Source organism: Gopherus flavomarginatus, chromosome 7 (genome assembly GCF_025201925.1).
Source record: "Gopherus flavomarginatus isolate rGopFla2 chromosome 7, rGopFla2.mat.asm, whole genome shotgun sequence".
Taxonomy (NCBI): Eukaryota; Metazoa; Chordata; order Testudines; family Testudinidae; genus Gopherus; species Gopherus flavomarginatus.
Window position 1 is genome coordinate 62748783 of NC_066623.1, and position 26164 is coordinate 62774946.

Consider the following 26164-nt stretch of genomic DNA (forward strand, 5'->3'; position numbering starts at 1 on the left):
TCTCATTATTAAAATAATGTATTACAAAACACCTAAGCAGATCCCCTAGTTTTCTAGTACACTTAAGAGTCAGATAATTTTTACCTTTAGTACTCGTAGTTTGACTTTTTCAATGGCAATTGAAATTTTCACTGTATCTCCTTGGCTACTCAGACTGAGAAGTTGTTCAAAAGTGTACACTGCATTTTCCATAAGCTAGAAATAAAGACAAATGTGATCAAGGGAAAGGATTAAAATTGCCATACTTATTGCAGGGCCCACTCCGCTGAAGTTCATGGCAAAATTCCCATGACTTCAAACTGAGCAAGATCAAGAGCAGTTTATGATCCCTACTATTTTTAGATAGACTTCTGAATTACAACGTTACTAGTTACAGGTTCTTCCAGACACAAACAGACATTGTAAACTTAATAGTTTGTTAAAGTGTGCTTGTGAGGTGGAGGTGGAGGTAGGGGGAGGAGAAGAAAGAATACAAACCCTAAAAATCAAAAGAAATGTTTTCAGGACTTATTAAAAAAAGATTTAAAATGTCAGTAGAAAAAAGGAGTTTAGATTGGATTTGAACACTCTTTGGGGACTGGAAAAGGAAAAGAACACAACTGCAAGAGAATGCAAGAGAATAAGAAAATGGAACTTACTATTTCAATTTCCAATTCAAGGCTAAGGACAGGTCTACGCTAGAAGAGGTTTGCCAGAAGAACTATACAGGTATAGCTATTCTAGGAAGCCCTCTTAGTGCCAACTTATATATGATGAAAATTAAAGTAGATTCAGAATTCTGTTTTCAGGGCTTGAGAAATTCTCACACCATCCAATGACACATTAAAAAATTACCCCAGTTTGGAGAAACTTCATTAGCAACAATTTTGCAGGTGGAAATAATTTGTACTTTATGTTTTCAACTTTATTTTTAAGGGAAAACAGCCCATGACTCCATATGTCCTCTGCTTCACATAGGAACTTTCAAATTAGTATATAGATATCCATGTAATATCTTCTGATTTTCCTGTTGCAAAAGATATGGCCTTGTACGCAGTGCCCTTACCTAGGTTCTTTTTTTAAAAAAAAAATAGCTAAACATAGGTTGTGTCAAGTTTTGAAGTGTCATATTTAGAATTAGGTTTGCACCAGACTCAGATGAACACGCAAGTTGCATTTGCACATGTAAATTAAGTACCCACATGTCTACTCAATATATGTATACAAGTGCATGAACATTCAAACTTTGGGCATGCAAAATTTTGGACATTAAAACTGCAGGTACAGTTTTAGAGACCAGCTGGAAAGCTTAGCCACTCATGTTTTCTATGCATCTGCAGATCTTGGCCCAGATACTCATCTGACTTCAACGGAGCTACACTGATTTATATCAGCTGCGCACGTGGCCCCTAGTTTTCATAAATTGGCCAGAAGATGACAATAACCCCACAGGCTTTAAATACTACTTTTTCGGCAACTTTGAAGACTAGGGACCTGACGCTCCAGTGCCTGGCACTTTGTGTAAGTCATTTACACCTGTACAAAGTTAGTGGGAATTAAACCAGAGGTTTCTTTTAAACTAAAACAATGTTAATGAAGACATATTGGCCTAGCGGCTTATTAATAAAAATAAATATTATATGCCCACAACCACAAAATGAAACTGTTTTACACTTCTCATGAGAAAAATAATGGCCTCTTTAAGAGAGAAAAGCAATATAAATGAGCTTGTTGGAACAACTTGTACTCTCCCTTTCAGGCAACTTATGGAAAACCTTGAAAAACAATCAACTTCCTCCTTTGACAGGTGTTTTGCCTGGGCAGGATTTCAAGGCAGTCCCTACTCGAAATATGGGAGTGAAAATTCAAAAATTCCTTGGCTGCTGATCACTCCTCATTTTAGGTTTTCCTAAAGACATCTGTGGTATCTAAGAGCTATCATAATCTTCTGTGACATCACAGCTGGTTGCTTTGACAAAGATTATGGTGTCACAAAAAACAAGAGTTAGAGGAAAATGCAGTACAGCTGTGTGAGGGAGAAACTTTGCTGGAGTTGGGTTTGCTCAATGGGTATGAATTTGGCCCTCTAAGTTCACGTGGGAAAAAAGCAGCAGGAACCAACAAGATCATAATCAACATAGATCTTGTTTATAAGTAAGTGCCTGAATGATAAAGTCTAGGGAAGAAAGTGTGATATACAGGCAGAGATATTTTTAAAGAGGTTGTATTTTACAATGAGTTACCGTAGTTTCTGGAATACTAAGGGTAGAGGGGAGGGACAGGTGGCACGTGAATCCATGTAGCTACCAATACCACAGGCTATGTCAAGCACCACCACCTCATTTGCTCTACTGCAGTTGGAGTCGCAACAGAATACAGCTCCATGTCACACAACAGGTGCCTTGTGAGCCCCACTCCATAGAACTGTACCAATTACACTGCTTATAGGTCCCTACTGAACTGGTTATATACCATATTGACCACATTACTAAAAATACAGAAGACAACACAAGGCTATGAAAGCTTATCCTGTCCTGTAGTCTAGCAATCATAAGACATCTGTGTGGGATATGCCTACTTGATCCTAATAGGTGATCTCTGTTTAATGCTCCTGAAGTAAAAAAGCCAAATATCCCTGCCAATAATTTGTAAAAGTAGGAGGGGGGTGGGATTCCTTTCTAATTAAGAATCAGGCAGACAGTTCAGCCCTCTGCATGGAAACTAGAATCACCATGGTTATTCTAAGTCTCTAAATCCATTTATACCCTGAGATAAAAATGAATATAGAAATAATTGCCCATTTTTCTAATAAAAGCCTTACTGCCTATCATGAGAGACTAGAATTATAAAGGAGAACCCAGTCCATTCCCTTGCATAAATACCAGAAATACATTTTTAATGATCTTTCATAAAAGACAGTGCTTGAGTACGTAAATGAGGCAGACTCTTCATCACCTGATTTGTGTGTATCAACAGCATTTTTACTGCACAAATTTAGAGGCCAGGCTGAGGGCACTCTGAAATTTGCCCTAGGACTCTGACACACTAAGATTTCAGAAATTCAAAGGTCACATGAAGAGATGATCAACCTTTAGCTCCTAACTACTGTGCCTTTAAAAGGAATAAACGCTGATTTAAAGATGATGCGCCCATGTCAGCTGTGATATTCCTGGAATTTTGTCATCTCTAATTTCATGCTAGTCTATTCACCATTCTGTGAATGTGCATAACTCCCTATCAAGACTATTTCGAAGCAGAGCAGATGGGCAAACCTAATCTGTTCTTCTAAAGTGGAAAAATGGATCTTACAGTACCTCCTGCATGAAGTTTTGCGTCCTCTGAACCACAAAATCAATATGGTAGAATTTGAAGCGGCTCTTGAGGTCCTGGAGTTGTTCCTGGAGGAGATTGACTTTCAGATAGCAAGGTTCCATTTTCACAGAGTTGAATGGCAGGTTCATCAGCTGCTCCAAATTCTGTATCCCAGTGGGAAAAAATATTTTACAAAGAAAGCAATCTGAGATGGATTCTTAATATAGAAATTTAGTGATGGTCACACAACTGATTGTGGCAAATCATTATTCAATCTATTGTACTCTGTGTGTCTGAGTCAGAGGACTATTTAACTGAGAAAAACAGGAATTTATACCTGTTTGGCTCTGCAGAGCCAATATAGCTATTGCCAGTTAAGATCTATATAGAGAATTTTTATAACATGTCAGAGGGTAAAAAAGGACCGAGACTTCTTTTCTTACTTCCTTCAGCTTTGTGGCATCATTTGTCTTCTGGAAGTCCTGGCTGATCTCATTAACTTCTTTTTCAAAGAGCAAACGAACTTCACTGAATCCAGAGCTCACTGGGCCCATGAGCTCTTCCAATATAGAAGGCAAAAATGGCTGGATATTCTCCATGCAGCACTTCTCAGCAGGCTCAGAGACTGTTGCTGAGATATTAAAGAATCAGACAGACGTGTTTTAGGCCACCTGGTGGTAGACTGAAGAATCTAAATGAAAGGGCTACAGACTGCAGAATAAGTTCTATCAGAATACTTTTCCCAGAGCCATTTATGACCCTTGTCCTCCTCAAATATGACTTGGGTAAGGAAGGGAAGAGTTTGTGGAGTTTAAATGACAATTTAAAGATATTTTTTCCTAGTCCTTCCTGCCAAATTACAGTGGATTGGATGCATTGTGAGCAAAGAAGAAGAAATATAGGCAGGCATTGGCAAGCACTGGGATGTTTGTAAATAGCATGGTCATTGTGACCTAAGGCACACTGTATTACATGTTAATTCAACAGGGAACTTTACACAGCAAGGAAAACAATCTACACTCCCTTGCATAAAAGAGTGCCCTAAAGAGAAATGCTCCAAGTTTTTTGAAAATAATTGCCTAAATCTTCATCTATTTCTTATCATCTATGGTTTCTAGAAAGAGTGCTTCAGCAGCATAAGCTAATGTTTTGTCTACTTTTTATGTTAATTTACATATTCATTACAAAACTATAATCGCTCACGTCATATGAGCTTTAAATTATTCAATAAGCCATTTGTTTTAAATATGCCTCAGCACTAATGACATGTATCGCTTAATCCAAGCTTCCACTGTGGAGCATATAGGCCATATTCTGCTTTTGTTTGTGCTTGTGTAATCTATATCTTCATCATATAATGTTGTACAGGTGAAACTGAAAGCAGAATAAGCCATTCTAATCAACATTTTCAGAAGTGGCTGGTGATTTGGGTTGCCTCCACTTCCGGGAATCCAATTTGAAATACCTGGACCCTGATATTGAGAAGGGCTAAGCATTCACAATTCCCACTGAAGACAGTGGAAGCTGCAGGTGCTCAGCACTTTCTGTAAATCAGAGTCTCAAGTCAGGCACCCAAACAAGTGAGCACTTGATAATTCAGGCACCTGAGGGCAATGGGTAATTCTGAAGAACAGCTCCAGAATAGTGAGACATGGGAAGAGGAGGTTGCTTTTTTTTTTTTTAATCCCCACTAACCTTTGATTTTTCCAGCTAAATAGTTCTTTGAGTTCAAAATCTGATCCATGTCTGAACGAATGGTTCCTTCTAGATTCTTTGTAAGATCTTTACATTCTTCCTTCAAGGTGTTTAATCCTTCTGAAACCTGCTCCTGGACCAGATTGTATGTTTCTTCTACAATCTAAAAACAAAAAATAGAAGTATGCATGAACTAGTACATTGGACAATTGCTATGCGAGACAAGAATTGTGCAAAGGACAGTACTTACTGCAAACCAAACCCTCTTCCTATCGTTCCTCTTTCCTTTCATTTTAGGCAGGAGCATAGTCTGAAGGTTAGGCAGGAGCTCCTCCATCACAAGGTTGCTCAAGATCTACAAGGTTAAAAAAATTTTTTTAAAAATGACAGTTTCAGTCCTCACCCTTCTGCTGAACACTGCACTTGTACTACATTTTCAAATGTGGATAGCCTCAAATATTACATAACTGTTTTGCTATCCCAGGTAGCCAAGACATCTTCTCACAATACAGTTTTCACAATGTTAAGATTAATTGATTGCATTCAAATTGAGAGACCATTTTTGGCACTTAAGTTACACTAGGGGGCAGGGGGAAGAAGAGAGAAACGGGACCTTTATGCTTTCCTCTGACGCATTTGCTATCGACCGCAGTACGGACAAGAAATGTGACTATGAGGGCCATGGATCTATTAAAATACTACAGATCATGTTTCTCTTTCCTAAAACTTACTACGTGGTTTTAAACATAAAAGGCTGGATCCTCTGCTGGGGAAAGTCACTGGAGCTACTGTGATTTACATCAGCTGAAGACCTGGACTAAAATATTGACAAGATGAAAGCGGTGCATTTTGATAAAGGTTCAGAGTGGAAGCCTTGGATCTCAAGCTGTCTGCATTCTCGGCCACTGCTAGCTTCTCCTGCTGGGGTCACCGTGGTGGAGAGCCTATTCTACAGAATTACTGGTTAAAGGGTACACCTAAAACTGGATAGCCCTACTAAAAAGTGTTTCTAAGGGATGCTGAGCCCAACAAAAGAAGATATAAATACACCAATGTGAGGAATCCAAAGACTGTTTTTGGTGAGCATTATCTCAGCAAGTCAAAATGGAGGAAGAACTGGTATGTGAGCAGGATGTAAATGGAAACAGAGTCCACAAACTCACTCTAATCTTGGAATGAGCTAATACTACCCCAGTGCTTACACCATCAATACTGATTTATTTTTCCAGTGACTCACGGCATAGCCCATAAAAAAATAGTAACTCCAGGCTGAGTCTTGAGAGAATAGCAGCTGCTCCAAAATTGGATTTTATGGAGGAAGAACTCACATATTTAAGGTCATGATTATAATTAATACCATTATGAGCTGGGTGAAACCTTGCTATGGTTTAGGTTAATATCCCATTGAGGTTGATAGGTGCAAACTCACCCTTCAAATCAACGTAACTTTAAACATAAGCCCTTCCTAAGAGAAAAAGGTGTGTGTGACCCTGCCTGGGAGCTTTTGTGCTGAGTATTGCTTTGGATAGGTGTGTGTGGGAGTGCAAGAGAACACAGAGATACTGAGGTCACAGACAAGAACAGAGAAAGAGGGAGAAGCAAAGAGGCAAGGTAAGCCAAGCAGGAGCCTGTGAGCACAGTGTGACCCTGGAAAAACCTTGAGATAGCTTTTGGGTCTGGTATTAGATAAAGAGGCTTCAGGGCAGTAAGCTAAGAAACTGTTCCTTTTGGTCTTGGTTCCTCCTGCATTCAGAGGGACAGGACTTTGTACATTCTTTGTAAATAAACAAAACTGCACCAAAGAAATACCTATCACAAATTTCTACTTCCAGCTGGAACACCCCAGGGCCCCAAACCTTGACTAATGGCTCAGGTCAAAAAGAGGCAACAACATGATGGAATAGCAGTAGCTGCAAATTTCCATGCTGTGCTTGAACTTGGAACTAGAAATTCAAAGATTTCCCTTTCCCCACCCTTGCCAGACCCCACAACTACAATGTTCTTCTAAGGATTTTAACTTTTAAATTACTGATCTGTTCTTCTCAAACTTAACTCCATCTTCATAAAGTCTTTGTCTGGGAATTTTGTTATTTACCAAACATGTACTAGATGGTTTACAGATACCATGAAAACCATGAAAACATGTTGTTTGCTGCCACAAGTATCTTAGTCTAAATATCAAAGTCAGATTCAACTATGCTGAACCAAGTACATATCAGGAAATAACTGATCTAAGAAAAGGTCCTGCAAGGTCATCCAGAAAGGTTTCATTAATGCACACAACAGCTGGGATGTCATGATCAAATAATAGGCAGTAACAGTCCTCATAGTGACCAAATACCTTAAAATTCACATTGTACAGTGTATGCAAAAATTACCTTTTTAAGAAACGTTAGATTGGATTTATATTCCTTTAATGAAAGGTATATTTTAGGGGCCACAACAAAAAGAACGGTTACTCACCTTCTCAAAGAACAACTGTTATGAAATGTGTTGCTCATATCCATTCCAATTAGGTGTCTGTGTGCTGCATGCACCGTCGTTGGAAAGTTTTTCCCCTAGCAGCATTCATCGGGTCAGCTGTGGTGCCCCCGAAGTGGCACCTCCATAGTGCGCTATATATGACCCTGCCGACACGGTGCCTCCTTAGTTCCTTCTTGCCAGTTACTCTGACAGAGGGGAAGGCGGGTTGGTTTGGAATGGATATGAGCAACAGGTCTCAAAGAATAATAGTTACGAGAAGGTGAATAACCATTCTCTCTTCACGTGATTGCTCATATTGATTCCAATTAGATGACTCCCAAGCCTTACTTAGGTGATGGGGTCAGAGTTATGGAATCGCTCATTGGAGCACTGCTCTGCCAAAAGCTGCATCATCTCTAGCATGCTGGACGATGGCGTAATGAGAAGTGAACATATGCACCGAGGACCAAATCGCTGCCCTGCAGATTTCTTGGATGGGAACCTGGGGCAGGAATGCCGTCGATGAGGCTTGTACCCTTGTGGAGTGTGCCGTAAGTGTCAGGGCTGGGATTTTGGCCAACTCATAGCACCCAGATGCAGGATATGATCCAGGAAGATATTCTTTGTGATGATACTGAGAGTCCTTTCATTCGGTCAGCCACCACTATGAATAGCTGATTCAACTTTCTGAACGGCTTAGTACATTCGATGTAGAAGACCAGCGCCCGCCTAACAACCAGAGAGTGCAGCCTCTGCTCGCGGTTACTGGCATGAAGCTTAGGACAGAAAATGGGCAGGTATATGTCTTGTCTTGTATGAAAACCGACACAACCTTAGGAAGAAAGGCTGGGTGAGGCCTAAGCTGCACCTTATCCTTGTGGAAGACAGTGTAAGGTGGGTCAGAGGTGAGGGCCTTTAACTCAGACACCCTCCTTGCTGAGATAATGGTGACCAGAAAAGCTACCGTGTATGATAGACAGAGAAGGGAGCAAGTTGCTAGCGGTTCAAATGGCAGCCCCTATTAGTTTGGAGAGGACCACGTTAAGGTCCCATGCAGGGACTGGCTGTCTAATCTGGGGATAGAGGCGTTTTAGGACCTTGAGAAAACGTCCCACCATGGAGTTGGCAAATATGGAGCGTCCAGATAGTCCTAGGTGGAAGGCCGAGATAGCAGTGAGGTGAACCTTGATGGATAACGCTGCCAGGCCTTGTTGTTTTAGGTGTAGGAGGTACTCTAGGATGAGTGGTATAGGCACCTGGAGTGGAGGTGTGTGACACTGGGCACACCAGCAAATGAACCTTTTCCACTTAGATAGATAAGTGGCCCTGGTGGATGGTTTCCTGCTGCCAAGTAGGACCTCCCGTACAGATTCCGAGTACAGAAGTTCCGTGGGATTTAACCATGAAGCTTCCAAGCCATGAGATGGAGGGACTTGAGGTTTGGGTGGAGCAGGTGACCGTGTTCCTGAGTGATCAGGTCAGGGTAGAGTAGCAATGCAATCAGGGCGTCCACTGATGGTTCCAGGAGTGTGGTGTACCAGTGTTGTCGAGGCCACGCCAGGGCCACCAGGATTACCTACACTCTGTCCCTGCAGACCTTGTGCACAAGAGGGAACGAGAGAAAGGTGTACAACAGGCAGCCTCCCCAGGGTAGAAGAAACATGTCTGTGATCAAGCTCGGGCTGTGATTCTGGAAGGAGCAGAACACTGGGCATGTCCTGTTGCTGAGGGGGGCAAACAGGTTGACCTGAGGAAACCCCCACCTTTGGATGATGGAGTGTATGACATCTGGACGGATGGACCACTCATGATTGCGGAACGATCTGCTGAGGTGGTCTGCCAGGTCGTTCTGAGCCACTTGGAGATAGGATGCTTCCAGGTGAATGGAGTGGGCGATGCAGAACCCCCAGAGCCTGAGGGCTTCTCAACACAGTGGGGAGGAATGGGCTCCACCTTGCTTGTTGATGTAAAACATGGCAGTGGTGTTGTCCATCCTCGTTGCCACACACTGGCCTTGCAGCCAGGCCCAAAAAGTTTGGCATGCTAGGCGTACCATCCTGAGCTCCTTGATGTTGATATGGAGAGCTTGTCCCAAGACCATAGTCCTGCGTTTGTTGATCTCCCAAATGTGCACCCCCCAACCCACAGCTGACGTGTCCATTACCAGGGATAAGGAGGGCTGGGGGCTGTTGAAGGGGACTCCCTTGCACACCATCTGAGGGTTGAGTGACCATTGGAGGAACTCAAGTATGTGCTCTGACACCGTCACTGCTAAGTCCAGGTTGTCTTGTCCTGGGCGATAGACCGACGCAAGCCACATCTGCAGGGGTCTGAGTCTCAGCCTGGCATGTCGGACCACATAAGTTCAGGCTGCTGTGTGGCCAAGGAGATATAGGTAAACCCTTCAGTAGTGGTCAGGAATCGCTTGAGGCCCTGAATGATGTTCAACATGGCTTGGAATCGTGTCTCCAACAAAAACGCTCTTGCCAGCACCGAGTCCAGCACTGCTCTGATGAACTCTACTCTCTGGGTCGGAGACAAGATTGACTTGTTCACATTGAGGAGGAGGCCCAGTCTCTGAAAGCAGATCTAACGAACTGGACCTGAGATTCCACCTGCTCCCTGGTGCACCCCCTGAGCAGCCAGTCGTCAAGGTAGGGGTGTACCTGCACCTGTCTCTTGTGAAGGAAGGCTGCTATGACTGACATGCACTTGGTGAAAACTCAGGGGATTGTCAACAGACCGAATGGAAGGACTGTGAACTGATAGTGTTTGTGGTCGACCACAAACCTTAGAAATCGCCTGTGCGTGGGGCAAATGGCTATGTGAAAGTATGCATCTTTCACGTTGAGGGCGGTGTACCAATCTCCCAGATCCAGGGACGGGATAATCGTGCTCAGGGAGACTGTATGGAACTTCAACTTCACCATGAATTTGTCAAGTCCTCATAGGTCTAGAATGGGGAAAGACCCCCCTTTGCCTTGGGGATTAGGATCCCTTGCCCCTTAGCTCCTGAGGAACCTCCTCCACTGCTCCTATGGTGAGGAGTGACTGCACCTCCTGATAAGGAGCTGCTTGTGAGAAGGGTCCCTGAAGAGGTACGGGGAAGGGGAGAGAGGGCAAGGGGAAGAGCAGAATTGGAGAGAATATCCTACTCCTCCCGTGTGAAGAACCCAGCACAGTCCGATGTTATTTGGGATCAAGCACAGTAGAAGTGGGATAGACGGTTCAGAAAACATGGGGAAGGGTCTGGTGTTGAGACAGGTGCTCAGTCTTCGGGCGCACCTTCAAAATGATTGCTTTGAACCTGACAAAGGTTTAGTCAGGTCTTGGCCCTGCCCAGACAGAGGATGGGAGGGCTTGCACCAGCCATTTCTGCCCCTGCGTCTGTAGGGATCTTGCCTTGGCCAAGGAGGGTATGACCACAGTTGCTGCAATTGGGGCTTAAAGGGCTTTTTTTGGGTTGCCAGGGTATGCATACCCAAAGATTTAATTGTATCCCTGGAATCCTTTAGGCTATGCAGCCTGGAGTCCATCTGTTTAGCAAACAGACCCATCGAAAGACAGGTCCTGCATAGTTTGTTGAACATCGAGCAGAAGCCCCGAGGCCTGCAGCCATGAGGTACACCTCATGGCGATTCCTGAGGACCGGATGTGCGCTGCCAAGTCCGCAGCATCCAGTGGGGCCTGTAAAGAGGTTCATGCCACTGCCTTGCCCTCCTCGATAATAGCTCCAAACTGCTCTTTAGACTCTGCTGGTATCAATTCCTTTAACTTCAGCATTGCGTTCCAGGAGTTGAAGTTGTATCTCCTCAGGATTGTCTGCTGATTGGCAATCCTTAGTTGTAAGCCCCCTGTGCAGTATACTTTGTGTCCAAATAAATCCAGGTGCTTGGCATCCTTGGACTTAGGTGCTGGGGCTTGGTGTCCCTACCTCTCCTTCTCATTCGCTGCTGCCACCACTAGGGAACAGGGCTGCGGGCGTATGAAGAGGCATTCATACCCTTTAGTGGGGATGAAATATTTCCTTTCCACCACCTTGGCGGTGGGTGAGATGGAGGCCAGGGTATGATAAATGGTCTTTGCATTGGCCTGGATAGTTCTGATGAGTGATAGAGCCACCCTAGATGGTCCCTTCAGTGCTAGGATATCCACCATAGGGTCCATCGTCTCTACCACCTCCTCGGCCTGCAAGTTCATATTTCGTGCCACCCTGCACAGAAGTTCCTGGTGGGCCCGGCTTTCTATAGGGAGAGGCCCGGAGGTGGAGGTGCCCACCACAGCCTCATCTGGGGAGGAAGATGAGGAGGCCAGAGGAGGAACTGGCTCCTTCTGACCTTCCTAGTCCTCTGGTACCTCTTGTGCTGCCTCTAATCCAGGGTCAGCCACCCCAGGGTCAGGCTCAGGAACAGGGGTGGGTTCCAGAGGAGGTGGTAGGACTGATAACTTCTCTGCACCGCTCAGGGTGGGACAACTGGCCGTCACCTCCGGGACCCTCGCCTTGGACACCATCGAATGGGTACCCCTGGACTGGGTGCCAGGGGCCTGGTGGTATGCCCAAGGGGTCCAAAATGGACACTGCACCGGCCCCTGCCACTGTGCGGCCAGGGTGCCACACATGTCTGTTCTGCCCCATGCCAACTTGCATGTGGCCCGCTCCAAATACTTAGACCCTGTCTCCAAGCCCAAAGATAGGGGACCTAGAGTGCGAGGCCAGGGTGGTGCCAAGCGTTGTTGGGCTGGGGAGCGGTGCCACAAGCGAGGTCTGCACAATGACACGGAATGGTGCTGAGACGGACTGTGCCGGGACCTGTTGCATGACAGCGATCAACACTGAGAACAGGAGTGTTGGCGGGACCTGGAGCAGTGCCACGATTGCATCTGGTGCTGTGATTGCAACTAGTGCCACGAGTCTGATCAGCGCTGGGACTCCAAGCAGTATTTTGTCTCTGGTGGTGGCGCTGATGGGCAGAACATTGCAGGTTTTCCGTGGGATGGAGCAGCACGCTGTGGCATCAGAGGCTTGGCGCGAAGCATGGGGGACCATGGTGCCGTCATGTCTGTGAGGTCTCTCGCAGCCTCAAATGTGTCTAGGGTGGAAGGAAGTTGTACCTCTTCCACCACCTGACATGCTGAGTCCAATTGCACTGGACTCAACAATCCCCCTTGCAGAACCGAAGTTGACAATGCCTGCTCTGAAGTTTTTGGCACTGGGTGCTCCTCCCTGGGATGCGCCCCGTTGGCTGGTTCTGAGGAGGTGGGTCCCGAAGTCGGGGAAACACCTCTCCCTTGTTTCCAGTGCTGCTTCTAATCCAGGGTATGGGACTGGTGTGGAGTCATCTACGACTGTTTCCACACTGGAGAGCGGCGGCGCCGCAGGTCTCATCCACAGCCCTTTCACGGTGCTGTCTCCGTGACCAATGCCAGGGCACTATGCACCGATGTACTCAGTGCCGGGTCCTGCCATGCCGCTGCTGCTTGTAGTCGAAGTACCACCTCCATAAGGAGCTGCTTCAGTCTAAAGTCTCGCTCCTTTTTTGTTCTTGGGTGAAACCCTTTGCAAATCCTGCACTTATCCGCCTGATGCATTTCCCCCAGACACTTTAAGCAAATGTAATGGGGGTCACCTGTTGGCATAGGCTTGTTGCAAGACTTGCAGGGTTTGAACTCCTGGGACTTAGGCATGCCCTGAGTCCCCAGGGAGAGTGCAGTTGGGTTGGAGGGTAACCCCCCACTCCTAACAGCGAACTATTAACACAACACTAACTAATAACTAACTAAAGTAACTAAGCAAGACAAACACTAAAGTAGACAGAAGTTAGGGAAACATGGAGAGCTTGCTGAGCAAGATGCCACAGTTCCAATGACCATCACTGGCGGTAAGAAGGAACTGAGGAGGCGCCAGGTCAGCAGGGTCATATATACAGCACTATGGAGGCGCCACTCCAGGGGGCTCTACAGTTGACCTGTCGGGTGCTGCTAGGGGAAAAACTTTCCGACAACTGTGCATGCGGCGTGAGCACACCTAATTGGAATAGATATGAGCAATCACTCAAAGACAAATCATTGATTTAACTTTTAAAAAACAATGAGCTTAATTCACCATTATATGACTCCACTTTACATTGAGGTATCATTGATCAGAGGAGTTACACCAGTGTAAAACCAGAGTAGCACACTGGTGAATCAGATCTAATAAGCAGACCCACATCAACTAAAGCTTATACTGCCACAGCCCTCAACCCAGTACCCCACAAAGTATTTCTTTACCTTTTGTATTTGTCATGCTTTAATACTTATTTAAGTAGATAATTTTGTTTTGTCATCAGTCCCATTTATCTTTATAAAATGATGTAAGCAACAAAACAAAAACTTAACCAGGGAATTTTAAGGGTGCACAAGAGTATTTCATATGTCAGTGGGAGATGCTGAGTATTTGTTTTACTGTATATTATAATCTTTTTTAAAAAAAAATTTCAACAGATACTGATGTTTATTTTTAAGCATCTGTATAGATTTTTATTGATTTAAATTTTCACAGTTGTATAAAATTATGGGTATGTTTAAGCATTTTTAATTTTTAATCTACTTAAATTTTCACAGTTGCAGGTAATTATGGGAGGAGTTAAGGACTGCTTCAGTCAATACTGTGTGTCATAACAAGTAATCAGGATGTCAATGAATATATTAACTAGCATTCTGCAGCTTTTTGTGTTTTAAATAGCAACAAACTTGTCTGGTTGTTCCATATTTGCCAAAAACAATTATACTTGGTCAAAGCACTTATTTTGAGAACACAGTATACTTCTAGTATTCATCATTACATTATCATCTTCTTAGTAACTATTCTGAAGTCTTCTGATGAAGGTTCTCTTGGGGGGTATATGGATTATGAGTAGGAAAAAATAATGAAACTAACATTGTAACAGTTTCATGACTCAAAACAAACTTGTCAAAGAATACTGTCCTCTTAACCCTTTGGTGGGCAGGATGGGGATTCCTTGATGCTAAGGGATTTCCTATTAGTTATCAGGGAATCTTGACTCCTGACACCAAAGGATGAGTAGTTAATGGTTATACACAGGACTTAAATTTGGGGAGTTGTCTCAAAGAGCTCCAGTAAATATTTTCAACCCCCCTGGAGTTTTTAATAGGATGTTGGGGTGGGGGGGAGTATGGTGTCTCAAGAAATACTCTAAGAATTTAAGCCCGACCTATATATTTTCATCCAGTTTCCACATCTTCCACAGCAGCCTATCAAAATTATTCTGATTAGTAAGGACATAACCCTGAATCACAAATTCCTCAATGGACCCCTACATTTTCCCTATGAGTGGCATGATTTTCAAGGGTGATGAACATCCAGCAGCTGGCATTAAAGTCAATGAGCTGCTGAAAGCTCAGCATTTCTAAGGGGGGGAAGTACTGGTAATCAGGGGGCAGATTCTTAGTTACACTGAATTATATCTGGAATAATGCCAGTGAACTCATTGGAGTTATGCAACTCACACCAGTGTTCCAAGCCATTTATTTTAGATGCCCAAGTATGGACTTAGGAGCCTAAATTTAGCCATCCATTTAAAGCGCTGTATGAGGCAGCGCATTGGCTTGTTCTAGTGTGGTTGTTGCTATGCAATGCTCTGTTTCACCATTTGTCACAGTAACTGCAGCATCTACTAGTTTATCCACCCAAGATGAAAAACTTCTCCCTGAAGGAGGAGGAAAGCATACTAAAGAGATTCTCCCTAAGTTTCAGGTAGCTAGTGTTCCATTCTCTCCTGGGAGGGGGGGGCTTGGAGCATTGCAGTGGGGCAAGGAAAAGGTTTTCAAACCCCAGAGACTAAGGAGTCTTGCGGAAATCTGACACCAACCTTACGCATCCTGGAGGTGGGCCTGCTCCTCTGTGCTGTTCTCTAGGCTCCCCTCCCCACCAGTAGAATGGCAGTGGTGTTTTTGCATCCCTTTGCTAAACCTGAGCCAGTGCACATTTTGGGAAGGGGACGACAATGATGCCTTCCATGTGAATTTCTGCACAGGGGGGAACATAACATGTAAAGTGGCAGATCCTCACCTTCATCTCTTCCCTGGAACTTGCAATAACCAAGATGCACTAAGTTCTTGTGGCAGAGCTTCTGCAGGCTCCTGGGAAGCTCACCATGTTTCTAAACTGTGTTTCAAGATCACCATGTTTCAACTCTTGCTCTTCTGTGCACACTTTGCCATGGAAAGGGGTGGCTGACACCAAGCAGTAGACCTAAAATTTTTTAGGCTTTTGATTCTTAGGCTAGCCATTTATGTCATTATAATTTGGAAATACAATTGCTCTCTCTGCTACCTGGATTTTACATTAAAGCATTTTTAATATAAAATTGAGGACAATGAGATGCAAAGGTCTATAGAAAGTTCTGGAACCAGTCAAACCCTACAGTCAGTATTTACTGCCACTGTTGACAATGGCATCTTTTCCTGAGTAAAGGATATCAGGATTTGGCCCACCAGTAGTTTTACTGAGCTAGGGCTATGCTCAGAACCAAAACAGAGGTTTTGGATGAAAGGTGGGGAGATGGTGGAGGGTGAGATTACTTTGTAGCTCATTATAGGTTGTAAACATAAGCTTGTTTTCCCCCAAGTATCCTTTATTGCTCAACAGATTTAAGTTGCATAAATGGGTAAAATGTTTTTTTATCCTCATTTCAAAATTAAAATTGTACATCTTTCACAATTTTTTTATTACAGTATTACTAGGCTTGGCAGAGTTGGGTTTTTTATTTTTTGATATATCAACATTTTTCAGAATTTTCTTATCTATTTCATTTTTAGAAAAGATTGTGGGAAACTATGGAGGTGGGATTTGGACAACAATTATTTAATGAGTACCTGCTGAGATTCAAAAACCTGAAGCTATATAACTGTTAGAACACACAGTGTCAAAATCACACATCAGAATAAACAAAGTAAACATCCTTAAATCAAACTCTAAGTTTTCAAGCAGTAGGTTTCTTACCTTGCCTATCTGTAAATTTTGATTTTTATTGCTGGAAATATTTTCTCAGTGTACAGTGCAATTGACATTTGATAAAAATCTAATACTTCGAAGCATAAGTATTACTTTTGGCTACTGTGGTACTTCACCCTACTGTTGCACTGTTTTTTATATTCTCTATCTAAGCCTCTTTTCAAACACCTCCTAATGGCCCAACTGGAGAAGTTGTTACCAGCTTGCAAACTGCTCCCTCTCATGGTAAAACACCCACCCTACAGTATGGAAAGAAACAAATGCAATTCAAGTTTCACTGAGCAATAGTAACTGAAAACCTTCTAGCAGGCATCTCCGTGGGGAATTTTTAATTAGCCAGATATTTCATTTCCTGCAATCTAGATAGCACATTTAAAAAAAGTCAACACCATAAAATATATTGTGTGACAGCATGAACCTTTACAAGGGGATGTGGAGGCACTGATAGAATGCAATTGGAAACTAGTGCAGTTATTAATGTAGTCAGTACCAACAGGGAAAAGAAGATATTTTACCTGCAAAATCATTGCAATGGGAAGGGACAGAAACATTGTAGAGTCCAATCCTGCAAACACTTGTTGCAGGCCTTGTTAGCCTGGTGGCAGCATGTAGAGTTCACCTAGCTAGGTACAGCAATGAAAAGCAGGCTGCATCCACACTGCGGTGTGTAGCTACATACAGCAGTGAAAGGCTCTGGCAGGAAGGAGGCAGCGTGGAAAGGCTCTGCTGCTGGAGGGGTAAGGTTCTAGCAGCAAGATCCTACACTTCTAAAAATGGCAGTGCATAGTGAGAGGCACAGCTTGGGCAAGTAAAGAGCTGAGTAGTGTGTACATACACCTGTAGAGAGCAGTGTAGGGGTCTGACTTGATGTGTCTTTACTTGCCAAAGCAGCACCTTGCTATCTACATGGCTATTTACAGCTGTGCTAGGGTGATGTATAGTGTACATCAGCCACTGTAAGTGCAGACATAGCCAATGAGTAGGTTGTTTACTACTTAGTCCCACTGACTTCAGTGAAACTACTCACAACAGTAAGCACTATGCTCCCCAGATCTTGCAAAGACTTCCACAGGTGCTTAAAAATATGCACAGCAAGTGGTCCTGTTTGATTGCTCACAGTGCATGAAGTTAAAACACCAGCATAAATCTCTGCAGGATTAGGGCCTGTGCTCATTGACTGGCATTAGCAGGATTGGGCTCTCATTTTGTAACTACACTGCAAACTATTTTCACTTGCAGTGGAAATTCACTGCATAGAACATTGAATAAATTCAGTGTACATGCTTTGTGTCTGTTTACAGATATAAATATCTGAGTTTTTTTTTTACTCAAGGTTTCCTTCAAACAACTTTCATTTTCTCACTACCTCCATCATCCTCAAAAGCCACCATGGACAAAGAAAGGGAGATTCTATTGTACCTGAATTTCATTGCCAGTTATCATTTCCCAAGACCCATAGTGGCCTTTCTCCTGACGGAAGAACTGGACAGCTTCTAAAAATGCCTGCGCGTCAAAGGTGGTCTGCTTGAGAAAATCTAAAGAAAAAAGAAATAAAGTTAATTGACTGGTAAATGAGTGCTGAATGTTTTTAAAGATCCTTTCTGATTTTATTTTATATATTTCTACTCAAACTCTAATTTCTGAATGCTCTGGCACAATCTCCTTTCAGGCCTTGTCTAGACTAGAATTTAGAGGTGTGATGTTAGCTTTTGCATGCTAACACACTTAAAAAGTCTAGCCCTTAGTTATTTAATTTGCCCATTTCTTTATGATACATAGGAGTTTAAGATAATTTTTTCTATATGTATCATAACAAAGAAATGGGCAAATTAAATAATTAAGGATCTCCTTTTTTTCATGCATTACCTGCAAAGACTATTTTTATACAACTAGTCTATTATTCAAGGTTATTTGCTGAACACTTCATACAGACACATCCTATCAGGTAACTATCCACTGCCACTATTGCTTAGACCTGCAGTTCATGGCCACCCTGGCCTCCATCTATTGCTGCATGCAAAGGAGTCCTGGGGAGGTTCTAGTGCACAAAAGGGGGCTGCAGTATGGACAAGGTTGAGAACCACTGGTCTGGAGTATTTGCTGTTTGTAAACTGTAGATGATCAGTCACAGAGTGCAAGTTACGTCACAGGCTATTTTCTCTGCTCTCTGTCCAACCTCACAAACCACTTTCAAGATAGCTGCAATGGACTGTTCTGTCATGAGTACATCAGTTACTTAAGTCCATTGGCTGTTCCCCTCACATGGGAGATACAAATAGTGCAGGTCTCTCACTGGAGTAGCAGCCATTTAGTGGGTGTATTTTCTCTAGGACCTATGGGAAACATTCCATCTTCTTTAGCCCTGGAGAAATCCCATAGTACAGTCCAACTGCTTGAGCTGTCTGCTTGGATAGGGGTCTGGGCCTAAGGCAGCACTTTGCCAAGATTCTTTTAAAACCAGAAGAGCTGTGGCCTTCACAATGGATAAGTACCACTTCTGTGAGGATTACCATCTTGGGGAGATTATGAAGCTGCATTACTTAGTTCCCCCTTTTCAAGACAAGATACTTTCAGCATAAATAGTTCTAATCATAATGTGCATATAGGGGTGAGGGACGAGAGACGTGAATAAGAGGAAGGGGAAGAATGTTTATTCCACTTAAATTAGTTTTGCTAGGTTTTTTTTAAGACTGTATTTATGAGGAAGGCCAGGGAATGAATACATGAGTCCTGTCTGTAAAATCTCTCATATGAATGTATGCTGCTTTTCATCTGTGTGGGAAACTTCTATGGATTAATGGGGGCTCTGCACATGCACCAAGGGCAGACCACACAGCTCATACAAATGAGCTTGGGGAAAAAAGAAATATGGACAACCTAAGGATTTTTTAAAAATGAAACCAGAGTTAAGCTGATGACACTTAAAGGGTTCCCAAAATCAGTAGATTCACAGCAATGGTCCTTATAGACCCTGAAGTGTCTCTCTGGGTTGAAGCCATTCCAGGAGAGCAAGCTCTTTTCCCCTGTTGGTGCATCTTAATCATGGAAATAACCTGACCAGTTTGGAGAAGAACTGGAATGGGACTATTTTTCAGTGTTAAAACACTTGGTTAACTTTTCCCATTGCTTCTCCTCACTTTCACATTTCCTCTTCACTCCTCATTTTCATCCAAGGTTGGAGAATGAAAGTGCTGATCTGCTATGACAACGAGACTGTTCTCAGACTATTTCCAGCCCTGTTTTGCACGCTGTTGTGAGGGGGCATGGCCTCCTTCCAAGACTGACAGGAAGGGACGGCCACGGACCACTACACACACAATGAGTTTCAGACAAACAGCTAAGTTTTTGGATGCCAATCTAAACTAAACATGAACTCTGAACCACCTGGGGTTGGCAATCCCCTTATAGTAATACACAGTCATGTCTGTACAGTGCCTAGTACAACAGGGCCATGAACCTTGCCATTACTGCATTATAAACAATAATACTTTGAGATCTTGTATCAAAGCCACTATGGAAGAGCAAAGACCTTTACAGCTGCTAAGTTTACACTCAGCAAAACTAAGGAGAGGGTGTGGGAATAGTGTTTAAGATACCTTTCCACATCTGTGAACCTGAGCCATATACAGCCTGAAACAGCCCCCGGCATAATGAAGAACAGCCCTAAGATGCTCTAAATTACATCAGCAGCAGCAAATCTGGTGGGGCATGCTGCAATGTGCCCACATCTGAGATGCCATCTCTCTGTCCCCTACACCAAGGTGGGGAGCAGAGAGTATAGAACTAGCTATGCCATCACTGTACAACCTAATGGTTCCCCTGCAGCAGGAGGACTCCTTGGCTGTCCCTTAAGGGTAGTCCTTGCCATGTACCAGAACTGGGGCAGAGGACTGAGCACTAATGGCCCAATTCTGCAGACTTTATTCATTCAAACCATTCACTGAAAGTAACAGGAGTTGCACATGGGTAAGTTCTGCATGCTTTGGCTCTAATTAGTAGAGCCTCACAATACCACTGAAAGATAGTACGGAAGTATTATCCCTATTTTACAATTAGTCTGGGGCCCAGAAAGGTCAAGCAACGTGGCCAAGGCCATACAGTGGGTCAGTATCAGAAATGGTAATAGACCCCCGGTTTCCCCAGACCTGTGCTAGCCCCTATATCATTCACTAAACACGACTGCAACTAACTACATGAACTTTAACACTGTCCCAGTCAGGATTCCAACCATTTCTCTGTTTCCACAACCTTGGCTTATAACATTTTTTGTCACAGCTTACACATCAAGATATTAAAACTGTAGGGTAACAATACATTTGGTACAATTAATTCTATTTTGTTGGCTGAAAAATTAAGCACGTGTCAGACCTACAAGCTTTTTTTAGTATAAAAATTAATCATTTTGACCACAAGGGGGCCAGACTGTGCTGCTGCTTGTATTTTAGATGGATTTGGCTAGAAGTCGTCAGAACTGTAATTGTTGCAACACTGGCACTCTGACTCACATATTTGCATTTTTAACAGCTGTGCTCATTTCCAACCAAAAGGGAAAAAGGGATGAGCTGAAGGGATGGTACTTGTATGGTGCAGATGTAACAACAGGCTAGTGGTGATGGGACTCTGCTCTCTAGAATTAGCGTTGTCATTTCCTAACTTAATGAGAGAATTTATACCCTCTGTCCAGAGGTCTCTCTGCCCCAGTGAAAAAAAGGAAGGTGGGATGGTTGGGGGGGAAAATAACAATTCAATCACGAAACATATATAAAGCAACAAGTACAATACTGTCCCAATCATGCTGTCCTTTGTGTAGCAGGCAGTAGAGGAGTAGAATGCAATTGCACCAGCCCTATGAAAAGCTGCATAGAGTACAGGGAAAGGCAGTGCTATTATGCACCTTTGGGGCTTGATTCTCCAGGGCCTTGCACTTCATGCAGTCATTTACACCTGTGCAGATTGTGTGCAACCTCTACCATTCTGATTCAGTGCAGTTTTACATTCACTTTGAATAGGTGTGAGTGACTGCTCAATGTGCCAGGACTTGTGTGTGCTGTACTGTGAAAAATTCAGTCAGAGTAAGGCACACAGGTCCCAGGTACTGTCAGAAATGAGGGCATTGTCTGAGAACCTTTGAGGTGTGGTCAAGCCCAGAAGGAGCTGCACTGTGTGACTCTCATGATTTCAGTAAGGGACCTATGGTCATGCACTTGTCTGTGGGCAAGTGTGCTTACGCTAGATAGCTGCAAACATCATAGAATCGTAGGACTGGAAGGGACCAAGAGAAGTCATCTACTCTAGCCCCCTGCATCCATGGCAGGACTAAATATTATGTAGACCATCCTAACAGGTGTTTGTCTAACCTGTTCTTAAAAATCCCCAATGATGGAGATTTCACAACCTCCCTAGGCAATTTCTTCCAGTGCTTAACCATCCTGACAGGAAGTTTTTCCTAATGTCCAACCTAAACCGTTCTTGCTGCAAATTAAGCCCATTGCTTCTTGTCCTATCCTCAGAGGTTAAGGGGGATGATTTTTCTTCCTCCTCCTTGTAACAGCCTTTTATGTACTTGAAAACTGTTACCATGTCCCCCCTCAGTCTTGTCTTCTCCAGACTAAACAAATCCAATTTTTGCAATCTTCCCTCATAGGTCATATTTTCTAGACCTTTAATCATTTTTGTTGCTCTTCTCTGGACTATCTCTAATTTGCCCACACTTTTCCTGAAATGTGGCACCCAGAACTGTACACAATACTCCAGCTGAAGCCTAATCTGCCCAGAGTACAGCGGAAGAATTACTTCTTGTGTCTTGTTTACATCACTCCTGCTATTACAGCCCAGAATGATGTTTGCTTTTTTTTTACAACAGTGTTACACTGTAAACTCATATTTAGCTTGTGATCCACTATGACTAAGGCTGCGTGTCTGTCATGGAAGTCATGGATTCTGTGACTTTCCATGACTTCTGCAGCGGATGGTGCTGGCTCAGGGGCTATCTAAGCCAGGCAGCCCCTAGGCCAGCAGCAGCAGCAGTTTGGGTTTGTGAGAGGAGACTCAGGGCTGGGGCAGCGGATTGGGAGCAAGGCAGTGCTTACCTCAGGGGAAGGGGGCTCCCCGGCTCCCATTGGCAGGTCCTTGCAGCTCCTAGGCAGAGGGGCCAGGAGGCTCCGTGCGCTGCCCGCACCCACAGGCACTGCCCCTGCAGCTCCCACTGGCTGCAGTTCCCGGCCAATGGGAGATGTGGAGTCAGCACTTGTGGTGGGAGCAGCACGCAGAGCACCTTCTGGCTGCCCCTCCCCCTAGAAGCTACAGGGACCTGCTGGTCGGAGCCAGGTAGGGAGTCTGCAAGCCCCACCAACTCTCCCCAGCAACAGCGGGGGTCCCGGGCCACCCCCCAGCCCACCCAAGCATGGGTCCCGGACTGTGTGCCACCGCCCGCACCCATCTCCACCAGCAAGGGTCCCAGGCTGCGTGCTGCCACCTCCCTCCTCCCTCCCCCCGCATCTGCGGCTCCTCCAGCCCACTCCCCAGAGCACCCGCAGCTCCTCGGCTCAAGTTTCAGTTAGGGGTATATAGTAAAATCATGGACAGATCACGGGTTGTAAATTTTTTTTATTGCCCATGACCTGTCCGTGACTTTTACTAAAAATACCTGTGACTAGAACATAGCCTTAACTATGAACCCTAGATCCATTTCAGCAGTACTCCTTCTTATGTAGTCAATTCCCATTTTGTATGTGTGCTACTGATTGTTCCTTCCCAAGGAGAGTACTTTGCATTTGTCCTTACTGAACTTGATCCTATTTACTTCAGATTTGTCCAGTTTGTCCAGATCATTTTGAATTTTAATCCTATCATCCAAAGCACTTGCAACCCCTCCCAGTGTAATATCGTCCGCAAAATTTGTAAGTGTACTCTCTACGCAATTATCTAAATCACTGATGAAGATATTGAACAGAACTGGACCCAGAACTGATTCCTGCATGACCCCACTCAATATACCCTTCTAGTTTGACTGTGAACCAGTGATAACTACTCTCTGGGAATGGTTTTCCAACTAGTTATGCACCTACCTGATAGTACAGAAGTGGGAAAACTATGGCCCATGGACCACATCCAGCCTGCAGGACCATCCTGCCCAGCCTTTGAGCTCCTGGCTGGGGAGGCTAGCCCCCAGCCCCTCCCCTGCTGTCCTCCCTCCCCTGCAGTCTCAGCTTGCCGTGCCGCCAGTGTTCTGGGCGGTGGGGTTGCAAGCTCCTGCCGGGCAGCACAGCAGTGTGGCTGGCTCTGGACGGGTGGCACGGCTGCCAGTCCTGCTCTTGTGACCGGCAAGGTGGTGGGGAGTGGGAGGCCTGGATAAGGGGCAGGGGGTCCTGAGGGCAGTCAGGGGATAGGGAGCAGGGGATGGCTGAATAGGTGTGGGAGTCCTGGGGAGCCTGTTAGGGGGCAGGGACGTGGATAGGGGTCGGGGCAGTCAGGGGACAGGGAGCAGAGGGAGATTCGATGGGATGGAGTCCTGGGGGGGTGGTTAGGGGTGGGAAGTCCCAGGAGGAGGCAGTCAGGGGACAAGAAGTAGGAGGGGTTGGATGGGTCGGGGGTTCTGAGGGGCCAGTCAGGGGGCGGGAAGTGGGAGGGGGTGGATACGGAGTGGGGGCCAGGCTGTTTGGGGAGGCACAGCCTTCCCTATCTAGCCCTCCATACAGTTTTGGAACCCTGCTGTGGCCCTCAGGTCAAAAAGTTTGCCCACCCCGTTATAGTAGCTCAATCTAGGTTGTATTTTCCTAGTTTGTTTATGAGAAAGTCATGCAAGACAGCATCAGAAGTCTTACTAAAGTCAAGATATTCCACATCTACTGCTTCCCCCAATCCTCAAAGCTTGTTATCCTGTCAAAGAAAGCTATTAGGTTGGTCTGATATGACTTGTTCTTGACAAATCCATGCTGACTATTATTTATTACTTATTATCTTCTAGGTGTTTGCAAATTGATTGCTTAATTATTTACGTCATTATTTTTCCAGATACTGAATTAAGATGACTAGTGTGTAAATCCCCAGGTTGTCCTTATTTCCCTTTTTATAGATGGGCACTATATTAATACTTCCATATTTCACAGTGGTGCTCGGAAGATAAATTCATTAATCACTGTGATGTACTCAGATACTCTGGTGATAAGGGTCATATAAATATCTAGACAGATACTTCAAACCTCACTACGGATTTTTCTACACTTGGAAATTAACCAAAATAGCAATTCTAGAATGATTAATATAGTATCCTTCTATTACAGATTAAGCTAAAGCGGGGGGAGCCCTTTTATTGCATAATAAGTGTCTACATTGAGGCCTATATTGAAATAATTATTTCAGAATAATTAATCCAAAATAGCAATTTCAGTAAATTTCCTAGTATAGACAAGCCCTGATTCTTAGTAGCCATTGCAGATGGAGTGCTTGCTAATGGTACTTCCCTTTATAAACTTAACCTGAAAGCAATTCATTAGTACATTACCTGCTACAAAGCTCCTTTTCAAGGGATGGAAAGCCATCTGTAAGCAATATGACACCTCACATTTCTCCTGAAATTTGCATGTCTCACAAAGGCATTTTTTAGTTCATTCAAAGCATCAGACAGGTGTGTGCAATGAATCTTGTATCTGGTGAACAGAACAAGCTTCCGATGTAAATCCCTCTAAGAACTCTGAAGAGAGATTCATAAACTCAACCCTAAATTCGTCAAAATAGTATATGAGGGATTAGTCAGAGGACACCCATTAATATTGGGAACTGCATGGCTGAATCCTTTGGTACTCCATTGTAAATGTAGGCATGCACATATACTAGTCAAAATACTGACAAACTTTTCTGAGCACTCCATGGGCTTGACTATCAGAGGTGCTAAGTACCCATCCAAAGCTCCCACTGACTTTAGTTGAAAATGGGGATACTCAGTATGTCTAAAAATCAGGTCCTTGTAGGTGTTATAACAATTTAGTTCAAATTGCTTCTATTTATGTGTGTATTGTGACAGATTATATGCTCACAGTTTTGGTTCTGTGGCTATTGTTCAGAGGCAGACTGCTCAGATAAGCATTGGTGTTTTGATTTGCTTAGATACTGGTTTTCATAAACAGGAATTACAGAAATGCAGCCATCTCTGAAACAAAGTGTGGCTACTACTTTATACCACCTAACACTACACCACAGTTTAGAACAAGTGAATAATTCTATATCCAGTTTAAAGTACCCGAAAGTGTCTTTCTGAGTTTCTTTCTGAGTGATTAGTATGAATATAAGCAGGGGAGGCTCCAGGTACCAGCACGCCAAGCGTGTGCCTGGGGCAGCAAGCCATGGGGGGTGCTCTGCCCAGGGGCGGCTCTAGGTATTTTGCCACCCCAAGCATGGCAGGCAGGCTGCCTTCAGCGGCTTGCCTGCGGGAGGTCCCCGGTCCCGCGGATTCGGCAGCACACCTGCGAAAGGTCCACTGAAGCCGGGGCACCAACGGACCCTCTGCAGACATGCCGCCGAAGGCAACCTGCCTGCCGCCCTTGTGGCGACCGGCAGAGCACCCCCCGTGGCTTGCTGCCCCAGGCACGTGCTTGGCGTGCTAGTGCCTGGAGCCGCCCCTGGCTCTGCCGGTCACTGCAAGGGTGGCAGGCAGGTCGCCTTCGGTGGCATGCCTGCAGAGGGTCCGCTGGTCCCCCGTCT

The 26164-nt window shown here is 44.4% G+C and overlaps 1 protein-coding gene across 1 annotated transcript in view; it reads right to left on the bottom strand.

Moving 5' to 3' along the window:
• Nucleotides 1-26164, bottom strand: part of NIBAN1 (niban apoptosis regulator 1) — a 118596-nt gene that overhangs the window by 10359 nt on the left and 82073 nt on the right. The window contains exons 6-11 of the mRNA XM_050961387.1: nucleotides 17885-18000; nucleotides 5237-5341; nucleotides 4987-5149; nucleotides 3735-3922; nucleotides 3294-3455; nucleotides 85-195 (exon numbers count right to left, since the gene is read on the bottom strand). Of these exons, the coding sequence (XP_050817344.1) occupies nucleotides 85-195; nucleotides 3294-3455; nucleotides 3735-3922; nucleotides 4987-5149; nucleotides 5237-5341; nucleotides 17885-18000 (845 nt within the window). The remainder of the gene's footprint in view (nucleotides 1-84; nucleotides 196-3293; nucleotides 3456-3734; nucleotides 3923-4986; nucleotides 5150-5236; nucleotides 5342-17884; nucleotides 18001-26164) is intronic.